Source organism: Penicillium mononematosum (genome assembly GCF_028829835.1).
Source record: "Penicillium mononematosum strain IBT 11891 chromosome Unknown utg000002l:1.0-8112719.0:1.0-8118358.0, whole genome shotgun sequence".
In the NCBI taxonomy this organism is placed as follows: domain Eukaryota; kingdom Fungi; phylum Ascomycota; class Eurotiomycetes; order Eurotiales; family Aspergillaceae; genus Penicillium; species Penicillium mononematosum.
Window position 1 is genome coordinate 7,282,483 of NW_026643272.1, and position 13,557 is coordinate 7,296,039.

Consider the following 13,557-nt stretch of genomic DNA (forward strand, 5'->3'; position numbering starts at 1 on the left):
GCCAAATCCACATGAAAAAGGGATTAAAAAGTGAGGGTTTAGCACTGACCATTCGTGTGATTAACCGTAAATGGGCGCTTTTGAGGCTTTTCTTACTGCCTCTTGTATGTATGTCATAGCCCACCCACTAAATCATCAGATCAAGAAACCAACTTTTCCATCTTTTCAATTTTATGATGCAACACTTTTTATGTTCATATGTGGATCTTGGAAGCGAGCTTTTTAACTAAACCTGGGTGCAGGCTGGGCAAGAAGGCCGAAGCCAGTATAAAGCCTTGGCATGCTATATTCCAAACCTGATGATAAACCTGATGATCTGATGAAGATCAAAGCTATCCATGTGTCATATCCACTTCCGCTTTCGAACATTCCGATGAGGCATTTTGCAACATATTTTCCTATAAAAACCCTCAAAATATGTTGGTATACTCCGCAGGGAATTCGGCTATTCCAGGTAAGATATGGAACATCTGACCTGATTTAAATCCAGCAAATAAGAAGAAAGCAATTACGTGAATATCAGTTGAATGTGCGATATTCTAGTCAGCGTGGTTTGTCACTGGCGCTAAGAGCCAATGGGAAGGGGGCGATAAGAAAGGGGCATGTCGATCTATGGGGGTTTCTGAGATTTTATATTTGATATTTTCATATTTTCATATTATTTCTTTGATATTAATATTGTATTGAATTATATTTCTTTTCTTTTGCTTATGTTGGTATGTCTTTGAACTGCATTTTACATGTATACCATTATAGATACTACAATGTACACTACATCCTGTATCCTGATACACAGTACCACGCACAGCCCCCGGACTTGGCCGGTGACTAAGCCCGGATCTAGATGTCTCATGCTATTAATACACCTGCAGTTGAAACTCTTCAGATTTAGATGTGGCTCCAAGAATATGCCTCTTAAGGTGATCTGGTATCGCACTAAATATACAAAAACCAAAACCTGGAGAAAGCACAGGGCTGAAGATCGGAACCTCAGCCACTCACTCACCTTAGATTCCTGAAACTCCCGACATTTGCCAGACTTCCATTTGCCGGAGAAAATACGGGGGAAGAAGATCTCTTTCGCCACTTTCATTCTTCCTTGGAGAATCCCTGACCTAAATCTCCCGAGATGCATATTCTCTGTCCCATATAAGAATATACCTAGGTAGACTACAATGCTCTTACCTAAGAAAACGTACCCAAAACCACCCGCGGACTCGTGACTCTTATAGTACATAATTGAAATCACACATATGAATAACCAAAATGTCTGTTCGACCTGTAATACTGCTTTGATTCTCTTATCCATGGCCGGTGTCGGGGTGGTCCTAGCAGAACACTCTGATTGGTCCAATTAATAAGTCGACGGGGGTTTCGAGAACGTTTTGCCACGGTCCACCCCACTGGTCCGACTATGACTCGATCCCAGACGCGGCGTGGCTGGCTTCTCCAGTCAATGGAGTTGGGATGGAGTTTTTGCGGAGTTTGTGCGGACCTTGTATTACAGAGGTATAGTGGATGTACTCTATACCGGTCCGGCTCGCGTGATAAAGTACATGTGCGGCTACCCGGTCCGACCTGCTGCAGGAACAGATATAGATATACAAAGGTCTACGGAGTAGAGATAGTGCGTATAAAAAGTATAGGTACTTGGGAAAACCAGAAGTTCTAGCCATCTCACAAGCCACGCGATAACGAATCGCGCTATTGTCATTTGGTGATAGCTCCGAGGGCAGATCTCAGGAACCGCGGAGTACCTAGCCGTTCGCGTTGTACAGTCTCGAGGGCTATTTTCGCGACGCGCGCGTGATTAAAATTGTAAAAGCATACGATATATTACAATTCAAGGGCCAAAAAAAGAGAATCTAGAATTCACCTTGCTTTTTCGTCTACCGTTCCTCATGCACTTGCGAGATTTGCAGCTGATATGCGCTCGGCCCAAGGGCCCTGGCGCCGGTTTGCTAAGAAGCGTGACCAACGTATTACCGATTATCTACGGAGTACTCAGCATGGATATTTACATTTTGAGGGGAACATGTGTATCTCAGGGGGTAGGTAGACCCGGATAAGACGAGGAGCCCTATTTCGGAGAGAATGCCGGGATAAGAACCAGATATGGAAGGCCATGCGCAATATTCGGCTCTACATATAACATCCCCTGTAACTAATGCCTCTAATTGTATATATTGTACATCTTATCGGTCCAACGGGAGAAGAAGGATCATATTGCATTTCAGTGCATTTCACATAGTTTCATTACAAGGCCAGACCGCTGATTGGGGCACTAATTAGGGCTATCGCCAGTCAGACGGAGACTTGACTGGTTCGGGTGGCGGGAGCGGTTTGGTAGACATGTCAAAAGATGCGGAGGTGAAAGTCCGGAGAAGAGCTACATTGTACGGGAGTACGGAGTGCGGAGGATACAATAGAGTGCTGGTCGCATCTAGATTCGAATATAACAAATCAAACTGCTATAAGAGTAGATCTCTCGGCGAGGACCGGCGAAAGATGTCTAGATGATGCGACGATGATGACACGGAAGTTAACGAGTGGCGTTGAATTCGGTAAAAAAAGGTGAAACTTCACATTCACAGGCTACAGCGTTCCCTCGGCAGTGAAAGAAAAAAAACAAAAGGGTTGAGATAGTTGTTCTATTTTGATATTGAGGCATTAAAAATGTTATATTGAAAATAAGGGAGTACTAAAATAGAGTGAGGGCTTTTCTGTTCCCCCAACAACCCGGTTTCAGGAGAGAGACTGCCGACTACGCGCACAGTTTGTATGAGGTACTTTATCAGTACCCTGTATTGGGCGACCACTTTACTGTCACAATACAACGCTTAACCCTTTTAGGAAGTGGCTGAGCCGCGCCTTCCTGATTTTGCCAAGAAAAGAAATAAAAAAATTCAAAAAATTCAAAAAAAGAAATTCCCAAAAGGGAAAAAGTCAGTGACTAAATTTAAATTCTTTTTTTCTTTCCCAAGTTATCATCCCTCCCTTGCCCCTCCACATCTTTAAAACTCATTCTCTCCTCCTTTGGATTTTCCCATCCATATTCAATTTGCTTTTCTTCTCGAGGTCCCTATTTACCTTCCTTCGGGATCCTCTTTCAAAGTCATTGCTTGAAAACTTCGTTCTAAACACACATATCCATATTCACTATGGTACGGGTCATCTCTTCATCTCTCGTGTGTAGAACCAAATCTGACATCTTTTTCTCTCTACAGGCGTCCGAATCGGCAACTGTCATCTCCAACACGGGGAATGTGCGTTTGATTCTTGATTTTGGATTTCCGCAATGGCCTTCGAGCCAGCGAGGAATGACACATACTGACTGAAGCAGCTCATGAAGTACATGAACCTCGACCAGCGTGGTCGCATCCAGGCTGAATACGTTTGGATTGATGCCAACGGTGGCACTCGCTCCAAGACAAAGGTATGACTCATCTCAATCTGGTTCCCCAGTTCTTTATCTTCGGGACTACACACTGTGGACTTGTGGGGCGTGGTTGCTGCATGTTCTTATCTAGAGTCCCCTCTCGGGCCTTGATAAGCCCTGTGCACGGAGATTCTTGATTTAGCATGCGACGCAGCCACCCGCCGTCACGTGAGATAGCGCTCCTTCGGAACAACTCATTAACTCGACTCGTTCACAGACTCTGTTCAAGCCCGTCACGAGTGTCGATGAGCTCCCCGAGTGGAACTTCGACGGTTCCTCCACCAACCAGGCCCCCGGTGACAACTCCGATGTCTACCTTCGCCCCGTTGCTTATTACCCCGACCCCTTCCGCCAGGGTGACAACATCCTCGTCCTCTGCGAGACCTGGGATGCCGATGGAAGCCCCAACAAGTACAACTACCGTCACGAAGCCAACCGTCTGATGGAGACCAATGCCCACGAGGGCTTCTGGTTCGGTCTGGAGCAGGAGTACACTCTCCTCGGTACTGATGGATGGCCTTATGGCTGGCCCCGTGGTGGTTTCCCCGGTGCCCAGGGTCCCTACTACTGCGGTGTCGGTACCGGCAAGGTCTACTGCCGTGATATCGTCGAGGCTCACTACCGTGCCTGCTTGTACGCCGGTATCAACATCTCCGGTATCAACGCTGAGGTCATGCCCTCCCAGTGGGAGTACCAGGTCGGCCCCTGCCCTGGCATCGACAGTAAGTTTGGAAATCCCCGACAATAGAATATCACGAGACTAACTGTTTCTTAAGTGGGTGATCACCTCTGGATGTCCCGTTTCCTTCTCCACCGTGTCGCTGAAGAGTTCGGCGTCCGTATCTCCTTCGAGCCCAAGCCCATCAAGGGTGAGTGGAACGGTGCCGGTCTTCACTCCAACGTTTCCACCAACGCCACTCGTGCCGAGGGTGGTATGAAGGCTATTGAGGCCGCCATGAAGAAGTTCGAGGCCCGCCACGTTGAGCACATCGCCGTCTACGGTGAAGGTAACGAGGAGCGTCTCACTGGTCGCCACGAGACCGGTAACATTGACAAGTTCTCCTACGGTGTCGCCGATCGTGGTGGCTCCATCCGTATCCCGCGCCAGGTCGCGAAAGATAACAAGGGATACTTCGAGGACCGCCGCCCCGCGTCGAACGCTGATCCCTACCAGATCACTGGTATCATCGTTGAGACTATGTGTGGTGGCCTTTAAATGGATAGAAGGAATCATTTGGTCTTAGCGCTCCGATACCCTCGGCGTCAACCTGGGAGTCGGACCAGAGCGGCCTGACTGCGTGAGGGAGCCCCCATAGATGCTCTGTGATCTGCCTTTTCTCTCTTCCTCTTCCTGTCTTTCTTCTCCTGTTCTGTCCTTTACTTTCTCCCGGTTCCAGTGTCCGCCTATTGCGTCCTGCTGGCCCTCCCTCGTTGCACCAGCCGCACTTATTTTTTTTTCGTTTTTTTCTGTTTCTCTCGACTACCCTTCGCAGGGTAATGTGACACGTACAATAGCATAGAATATTCATGGATGGGAAAAACCGCACCATCGTTTATCGAGAGATATCATACTGATATCATTCCTCTGGAGAATCGACAATTAATACCAAGTTTCAATTTTGCACTGACCCTCACCTGCTTGGAGTAATTTTCGTGTTTGTTTCAACCTGAGCTCTTGTACTTTTCTGAATTAGTCCCATTGGTCTTACTAGATTAGAGTATCTCGCTAGATCGCCTTCGTGACACATGGGAGGATCTTGAACTCAATCTAGTATCACATTCCAGCATCCAATGGAAGTCTTCTTCCCTTATGCAGGGCATGGACTCCCACGTGTATGACCGTCTCAAATAGCCGAGCGCGATCAACGCCCAAAAATCATGGAAGTGGAATAGTTCAATTCATTTAATTGCCTTATGAAGCAGGGTATTCCCGAAAAGTGTATGTCCAAATTAGATGTATTCACTCTCTTCTAGTTCTATAGAAGACTCCCACAGCAGCAAAATTAGAAGAAATATAGCAACACTTTTACCGTCCCGCCGCGGCCACACCACAACATACACAGATTCTACCTAGCACTCACCTTCCCAGCCTCAACCAACGCCTAACACCAGCCCCCAACCCATGCAAACCACGCTGACGCACCTCCCGCCTCCCGCCCCATCAACCGCGCCATCAGCCCCATCACCACGATACCTCCCATCAACAAAACGCAACAAAGCCTCCATCAACGCCGCAGAGAGAATACTGCCCGCCAGAATCCCAATCATGACGAGGTTACTCTTCCTGTACTTCTCACGGCCCGGCGCCTCGTAGTCACTCTTCCACCCGGAATACAGCGCATACGTCGTGAGAATACTACCCAGATTACCGAGTCCGGAGACAACAGCCGACGCAGCAGCGACGCCGACCTCGCCGTGTCGAGGCTGGAATATCTCCGTCGTCCAGGTCATCGTTATCGGGACTGTTGGGCCGAGCCCGAATCCGACGATTAGGAGTCCGCCGTACCGCGGCCATGGGTTTGCTTCTGTGCCCGCGTAGGTGGTTAGGAGGAGGCCGAGGATTTGTAGGAGGACGGGGATTGAGAAGAAGATTGCGCGGTGGCGGTGGAAGCGGTCTGAGAGGGGTGTTACTAGGAGGATGGCGATGAGGTCCATCTGGGATGTGTTAGTTGGTGGATCTTGGAGAGCCAAAAGAAAGACCCAAAAAAGAAAGAAAGAAAGAAAGAAAGAAAGAAAAGGAAAACATACAATCCAAATCGGAGCCGTCAACAGACTCAAAGAAACATCACTCAGCGTCGGGTCGATAGCCTTGATAATCAAGTTCGCGTACAACTGCACGCCAATACCAACACCCACAACACCAAAGTACATAACCAGCAGCGGATACAATCTCCAATCCAAAAACACCGCGAGCAGATCCCGCAGCGTCCACGCATTCGAGTGATAAACACGCTTCAGATCATGGTAATGCACGACCGCATCGGCGCCCTTCAGCGCAGGCGCGGTGGCCGGCACCCAGCGCATCAACCGGGCGCGTTTTGGCGCGGGTTCGCCCGGCGGCGTGGGTCTGTCTGGTAACCACCATAGCAGGGCGAAGCCCAGGGCGACGGTGATGACGCCGTAGACGAGGAACATCCACTGGAAGCCGACGAGGCCGTGGGCGCCGTCCATTTTTTGGAAGCCGGCGGAGACGAGCCCGACGACTGCGGCGGAGACTTGTGAGGCTGTGAAGTATTGCCCGATTCGTTTGCCGATGCGTGAGGGCGGGTAGAATAGTGTTAGGTAGTATGTCATCCCCGGCCACATGCCTGCTGTGACGATACCGAGGAGGAGGCGGAGGAGACTGGGTTTTGTTAGATACGATATTATATAATATAAGGGGTTTGGGGGGTAGACGTACTAGAAGCTCCAGGCTGCTTTCATGGCGGCGAGACAGCTTCCGATTAAACCTACGCTGATCACGATGCGGCTCATCCAGACGTGGGGGCTTAGGCGGGTCATGATTAGGTTTGAGGGGAGGTCGAAGACCACGTAGCAGACGTAGAAGAGGGCGAGACCAGTTGAGATCTGTTGTCGGTTTAGGTTGAGCACGCTTCCCAGGTCATGGCCGGTGTCTGTGTTCATTGTCTGTGCTAGGCCTACGTTGGACCGGATGGCTGAACAGAGGAAGTAGAGGATCCAAAATGCGGAGATGATGCGCCGGTCCAGTTTTCTGTTGCATGTTAGATTCTGTGATTGGAATGTTTCTTGGAGATGTGAATCACCTGTAGATTCGTTCGATGTTGGCCACGCTGTGGTCCTCGGAGTCGATGTCGTCCGAGGATGTCTGGCTTTGAGGCGTTTCTGGCTGCTCCGAGATATCCTCGGAGACAGGTTGCTTGTCGATACCGACAGAGGCATGTTGATGTTCGGTGGACATCTTGTCGTTTTATTATTATTATGTGTGTATAAAATTCTAATTCGGCCTCTTTGCGGGCAAGCAGTCAACTGACTGTACCTAAGCGCTGGCTAAAGTAGTGCCAATTGAAGGACACCAATAGCCTGGAGCCCGGATATCAGAGGGAGTTCTGTGGATTATGAGTCAGTGGAATTCATGTATCAATTTCTCTCGGAGTCCTTTACCGAGGCCAGAGGTAAACATACGTTGACTTGGACGGGAAAAAAAGGAAGATTCCGTTTTCGGATCTGATAAAGAGAGAGGGGTGGATCTTGGCGGAGAGAAACACCTGAACTCCCCCCGATATATAAGGAAGTCTTATAGTCTTAGACACGAAATCGCGTGACTCATAGACTCAAATATCCGAGAATAAATTCCAAAATGCCTGAAATTAAGATTGAGGTTGAGGTTGAGGGAAAATCCTTCCCTTTTCCCCAACGAGCTCCCGAGCTCTTCACCGAGGATAACCTTAAATCTTTTTTTTTCCTTTCCCGAGGATATCCTTACCTCCTATGGATGGTCCGTTCTATATATATGTATTAGTGTTTTGGTTTTATATTTCTACTTTGGCTCTAGTCCCTTGCAGAGCTGGTAGCTGTCAGAAGCTGTCAGAATGCTATAAACATCCATGGATACTATAAACACACTATTCAGCCATATTCAACAGTCAAAATAGCACGCCAAGCGATGACTCAGAACTACTGAAATTCTAGCAATTGCAATTCTTACAATTGTTAGAATTCATGTTATCTCCTTTATGTATTCTCATTAGCATCATCATCTTGATCGCCGGTCTCGGTGCTATCACGTGCTCTCTCAGATATCCCAATCGGGTGATGTTAGGGCTCGGACAAACGCTGCCGTTCTAAAAGACGCATTGCTCTCAGAGCTGGCTACTGAAATCGAGAACCTTAAACGCGAGTTGATAGCGACAAGGCATCGAAATGGCATTTATATGACTCCAGACGCGCATGAAGAGTTGGTGAAGAAGAAAGAATCCCGGCGGATCATCAACAAAGAGCAGAAGGAGAGGATCGAAGTTTTGGAATCTGTGGTCCAACATAAGGCAGAAGAGCTGCTTGCGCTGACACGTCAGCTCCAGAATTTCGAGTCTGACAACAAGGAAGCTCATTCGGAGATCAATCGAATGAACGATGCTCTAAACAAGGCTCACGATGCATGGCAGGGGTCTGTTACAGAGGTCTCAGACGTCACCGAGAAGGTGGAAACCCGGATGAAAAATTTCCAAGCTCACCAGAACAGACTATTACAGGACTTCTCGGCCAATGTCAGTCATTTCTTTGAAAATGAGATGACGGTTGTTCAGAAGAATCGGAGTCTCCTCCACGATGCACTTCTTACAGTCGAAAATATCGAGGTGAAGTTCAGAATGCAACCATTGAAAGGCGAGACAGAAGAAGCTTTCCACGAGCTCAAGCAAATCAGTAACAGAGTCGGGGCGATGGTTTGTGAGACTGTAGATGAACTCTCTCAAGCAATTTCCCGGGTATCTCAAGGTTTTCAGGATGGACTATCGAGGTGCAACAACCAGGTACAACTTCCCGTATCTTTTCATAAGGACTTGGCTGATTGGCTCAGTTTGACTTGACCTACAACACACTCGATAAAGATGTTCAGTCTACATTTAAGTCAATCCTCAAAAATGTTGAGGAGCAAAATGTTGAGACCAATAAGCTACGGTTTCAGCTGCAGGGGGCCAATTCTCGATTGATAGACATGAACCACAAGACATCACTTGATGTGGCTCGACTTCTGGAGGAGGAGCGTACAGGTGCAGAAGCAGAGCGCCAAAAGTTTCTGTCCCAAATTAGTGCACTCTATGACCTTTCACTCCAGCAACGATGGGACCGACTTCAAGGGAGTTATGGTATTATCTGCAGTGACATTTCACGCTCTGGGAGTCTGATCGAAGAAATTGCGAGGGATAGCCGCATTGATGAATGCATCGCAAGGCAGAAGCAATTCGATGTAGAGCTCGTTGGTTTAAGGGGCCAGCTCGAAGTGCGTATGAGGCAGGATAGGAAGGTACAGTTTCTGATTCTTTTATAGGTTGGATATTCGCTAACCGGAAGCAGACTGTCCATGAACAACACCTTTCAGTCCAACAAGCAGTAGTATCTGCGAATCAGGATCTACAGCGAACTATGGACGATCATGAGAAGGGTATTGGCGGACAGGTGGATCTCTGGGCTCAAAATTGGGAAAGACGCAATCACAGAATAACCATCTTCACATGCGTATCTTGATAATTTGAATACCTTGGAGACCACTATGCACCAATCATACTCGACGATGAGCGAACAACTTGGAACAGTCGTCGAGAGTGCTGGGAAGTTTCAGAACGACATGTCACTGCACTCGGACACGTTGAAACAACCTATCGCCACTTTGGAGAACGATATTTGCCAGCCGCTCTCACACGTGCGGGCGAGCATCCGGGGTTGCTCGTTGCTAACGACTGCATCTCTGAGACAACCCGACTACACTACTACCTTTCCTCGCCATGATGCTCTCCACTACCATGTATCAAGCCATGGAAAAGGAGCCTCCACCACCCATTCACCGGAAGCCCCATTGACATCTTTGGTGAACAAAAGACCTAGAGAACAGGACTTCAGTGATAGGCCAGAGGCGACCCGTAGCGAGCAAGAACGCACTCCTTATGGGATATCTGAGAATCTGGCTGAGCCACCATGCTTGGAAGTCACATCTGAAGCCCGTCTCAAACGACGTCGCCTTTGAGAATACAAAGTGCCGCCGACATTTCATCCTACCCGTAATCATATTATTCGCTCGTTCATAATGTACATCCATGAGCGGTATGTCAAAGAGATTGATAAGGTATCTAGCATATTGCTTTCCAATGAATTAAAACGGGGCCAGACGCTCTTGAACTTCAAGCCTGTCGCCCCAAGATCGAGCAATACCGGGCAAGCCATGGGTGAACTGGCTCACTGTGTCCAAGAGCAGCGATCTCAATTGGAACAGAGAATGGCTACCTGCGAAATTGAATCCACTGAGCTCCAGCAGCTTCCGTTTTACCCTTCCCTGTCTATTCCTGATACTTCCACTTCTCACGATTCCACTACTCACGATTCCACTACTCACGATTCAACTTCTCCTTATATACGAGTATTCCTTAGGCTTAAGCCCCCTTCAACACTCGTCCTCCCCAGTCTCTATCTTGCGCTCATCGAATGACCACACGATTTTGAGAATCCCTCGCATAACAGGTCCGTGAGTGGTCACGCGAAGAAAATGGCTAGTCCGCCGATGATACAGACCACGCGGGTACAGCTATACTCCGGTATATACGTAGTAATCGGCATAGACGGCGAGGAATGGCAACCCAAAGGCCCGCAGAACAATGGGCTCTCCCATCGGCCACCTAGTCGGTTTGACGTCACCATCCTAGTTGAAGTCGGCAGGCCAACGGACATGGCGTTGGCGGATGGGGACGCCCGTGGCAATGACCGAAAAACGGGAGCATCGGGCCTCTCAGAATTTGTATGTGCAGCGGTATTGGAAGTGAGAGAATGCGGGTGTTGTCAAACAGCAGATTAATTCGTGAGGTAGCGTCTGCTGCAGATCTCCTTGGTCTTCTATGGTGATAATGTTAGTGGATCTAATAACACCTCGCGGTGGACTATACTCACATGGGTGGTATCGTTAGCTGTTGACGCTCCACTCGCGCTGGTGCGAAGTGACTACTGGTCCACTGTGTTGGTATATTGAATCAGAGCAAATAGCTCCCACTTTATATATGAGCGTAATGGATAATCACGCTCTGTGTAGCCATATCTTCGAGGGAGCTGTGTCCCCTTTCTTCCCCTTGTTTCCCTTGGGTGTTCTGTTTGAGTATGTTTTCAGCCAACGTTTTAAGACTCCATGTTCGGCGCATGAATAGGACATTCGATCTCATTCGATTCAATGAGGTGAGTGTAGAAAGGAGTCTTCCGGAAGCAAGCAAACAAATAGGAAACGAAAGGAGAGATTTGAGTCAAACGCACATTTATATAGGCATCGCAGTTGATAAGTCCGACACGAACACAGCCGTGGGCGTGGCCATCACATTCCTAGGAAAGATGACGAGAGCTTCCTGGTGAAGCCACTTCAAATATTTCTCCATGTCCTTCAGCTAGTCTCGGTAGAACCAATGGTAATGCAAAGCGTTCATTATGGCTTCCTTCTTGTCCATAAGGCGCGCGATCCCCTCGTTTATCCACGATGGCGGGTGTGGCGAGGGTCCGCTTTGAGAGCTTTGAGAGCTCTTCCAGTTGAGCGTGGGCGACGGGATGGGCCGAGTGTCGGCCACTTTATCCGTGTTAGCTGAGTTGGAAGGGAGTCGGAGTGTATCTCACTGGTTAAGGATGTTCGGTAACTGGGAGAGGTGGTTATGGTTAAATTGCACTGTAGCCATATCTGTAGTGGGTATGCAAGTTGGGTATATACTTCCTTTCAGGTAAACCTGCTTATATATATCCATAGACACAGAGCAAATAACCCGTAGTCATCTTGCCTTTGTATATAGCACCTTTTCCCCATTCCAAAATAGCTGAAGGTGGAATGAAGAAATGACAAGAGAAGTAGAAGGGCTATCTATATACGAAAGTAGCTCTTTGTTTGACAAAGAGGCACAGCAAACACGAAATACTGCATAAAATAAATCGCCAGTTCCAAGAACACCTGACCTTTCGCAACATCAACAAAGGCTACCAAGCCTAGATGCCTACATTTTTGAGTCTCTTCTTGGTCCTATACAGCGAAGCCCGTAAAAGAACCCAAAAAAGCGGCTTGAGCCCGGCGCCAAGCAGGGCCACCTCGTATTTGCGAGCAACAGACCCAACCAGCACAGGCAAAATGCCCCCGTATTCCCGCGAATACGAACAACAACCTTAAACAGACTCTCTCGGGTGTTTACCTTCAATTCAGCCGCATAGATGTATCAACTCTCCGTGTACTCCGTACAACATATAAAATGGCAGTTCCACCCCGACCTCCCCATTCTCCAAAGAGAACACCAGCAGGGTGCATCCAAGCCCAGCTACAAACTACCCAATCTCTATATTATACCCCCATAACTTCACCAAAATGCTCTCCCCACTCCCCTCCCTCACAGCCCTAGCGCTATCCCTCCTGCTAGCCAATATAGCAACCAGCACAACCACCGAAGACACACCCCAACTCTTCACCAACATGACCCTGACCACAGACGACGTCTTCTCCCTCTTCGACACCCCACTAAACACCCGCGACCTGCAATGTCGCGCCGGATACAGCCAATGCGCCTACAACTCCCGGCGCTGCTGTCCCACCGCCGGGAAATGCTGCGGGAACGGGTACTGCGCCGATGCAGGCGAGACGTGCTGCACCGGCGGTGGGACGTGTCGGGTTGGGTATAAGTGCTGCGCTGGGTCGACGGGATGTGCGCCGAATGATGGGCAGTGCTGTACCGGTGGTTACTACTGTCCTGCGGGGAAGATGTGTCGTATCTATAATGGGCGCAAGGTTTGTTGTCCGTTGACGGGTTGTTCGGGGGAATATGATGGGATTGGGTCTGGGGGGTCGCTTACGGGGTCGGATACTACGTCTACGTCTACGTCTACTGAGACCGAGACGGAGACGGCGACGACGACTTATGTTGATGTTGATTGGGATTATTATTATACTACTATCTACTGGTATGTGTTTGGTTTCGTTTGGTTGGTGTCTTGCATGGTTTGCTGACTTTTATAGGACTTATTGGTTCTACTACTGGACTTCTTATGCCCCCTACACTGTTCGGACGGTTACTTCTACTACCACCACTACTCGCACTGTCTTCTCTGTTTTTGCGTCGAATAGCGCCGAGGCGACTTCTTCGCTTAGGGAGAGCTCCTCTAGTTACTCGTTCTCGACTCCTTACGAGGCGACTTCTCTGGCCCGCTCGTCGGACCCTGTCACGTTGAGAACGGGTGCCTCTGCTCCGTCTGCTACTTCGTCGCTTGATTCAACATATGGGATTATTGCAGGGGCAGGTCCACTCAATGGGGAAGGTTCTACTGGTTCTGCTGCGAGTGTGAGCATTATTGGGAATGGCATTGGCATCCTGGCTGCTGTCTTGGCTGCTGCAATTGGTGGATTGGCCTTTGGGCTGTGAGGAGCTTGGACAGGGTGTGGT

At 48.8% G+C, this 13,557-nt stretch overlaps 6 protein-coding genes across 6 annotated transcripts; 5 read left to right on the top strand and 1 right to left on the bottom strand.

Annotated features, from left to right (window-relative positions):
• Window positions 1–3,161: 3,161 nt before the first annotated feature.
• Window positions 3,162–4,655, top strand: glnA (glutamate--ammonia ligase; the record flags this gene model as incomplete). Its single annotated transcript, XM_057291324.1, has 5 exons — window positions 3,162–3,164; window positions 3,228–3,266; window positions 3,344–3,436; window positions 3,657–4,161; window positions 4,216–4,655. The coding sequence occupies 5 exons, from the start codon at window positions 3,162–3,164 to the stop codon at window positions 4,653–4,655; spliced, it is 1,080 nt and encodes a 359-aa protein (XP_057152526.1).
• An 875-nt stretch (window positions 4,656–5,530) lies between these two features.
• N7519_004549 (putative MFS transporter) lies at window positions 5,531–7,358 on the bottom strand (the record flags this gene model as incomplete). Its single annotated transcript, XM_057291325.1, has 4 exons — window positions 5,531–6,094; window positions 6,188–6,782; window positions 6,840–7,151; window positions 7,204–7,358. The coding sequence occupies 4 exons, from the start codon at window positions 7,356–7,358 to the stop codon at window positions 5,531–5,533; spliced, it is 1,626 nt and encodes a 541-aa protein (XP_057152527.1).
• A 399-nt stretch (window positions 7,359–7,757) lies between these two features.
• Window positions 7,758–10,139, top strand: N7519_004550 (kinesin-domain-containing protein; the record flags this gene model as incomplete). The annotated part of the gene is made up of 5 exons (XM_057291326.1): window positions 7,758–7,895; window positions 8,197–8,841; window positions 8,976–9,398; window positions 9,473–9,560; window positions 9,712–10,139. The coding sequence occupies 5 exons, from the start codon at window positions 7,758–7,760 to the stop codon at window positions 10,137–10,139; spliced, it is 1,722 nt and encodes a 573-aa protein (XP_057152528.1).
• Window positions 10,140–10,199: 60 nt separating this feature from the next.
• N7519_004551 (uncharacterized protein) lies at window positions 10,200–10,598 on the top strand (the record flags this gene model as incomplete). The annotated part of the gene is made up of 2 exons (XM_057291327.1): window positions 10,200–10,216; window positions 10,247–10,598. The coding sequence occupies 2 exons, from the start codon at window positions 10,200–10,202 to the stop codon at window positions 10,596–10,598; spliced, it is 369 nt and encodes a 122-aa protein (XP_057152529.1).
• A 57-nt stretch (window positions 10,599–10,655) lies between these two features.
• Window positions 10,656–11,132, top strand: N7519_004552 (uncharacterized protein; the record flags this gene model as incomplete). Its single annotated transcript, XM_057291328.1, has 2 exons — window positions 10,656–10,904; window positions 10,974–11,132. The coding sequence occupies 2 exons, from the start codon at window positions 10,656–10,658 to the stop codon at window positions 11,130–11,132; spliced, it is 408 nt and encodes a 135-aa protein (XP_057152530.1).
• A 1,356-nt stretch (window positions 11,133–12,488) lies between these two features.
• N7519_004553 (uncharacterized protein) lies at window positions 12,489–13,536 on the top strand (the record flags this gene model as incomplete). Its single annotated transcript, XM_057291329.1, has 2 exons — window positions 12,489–13,078; window positions 13,134–13,536. 2 exons carry the CDS (start codon window positions 12,489–12,491, stop codon window positions 13,534–13,536), a joined length of 993 nt encoding a protein of 330 aa, XP_057152531.1.
• Between the last annotated feature and the right edge of the window lie 21 nt (window positions 13,537–13,557).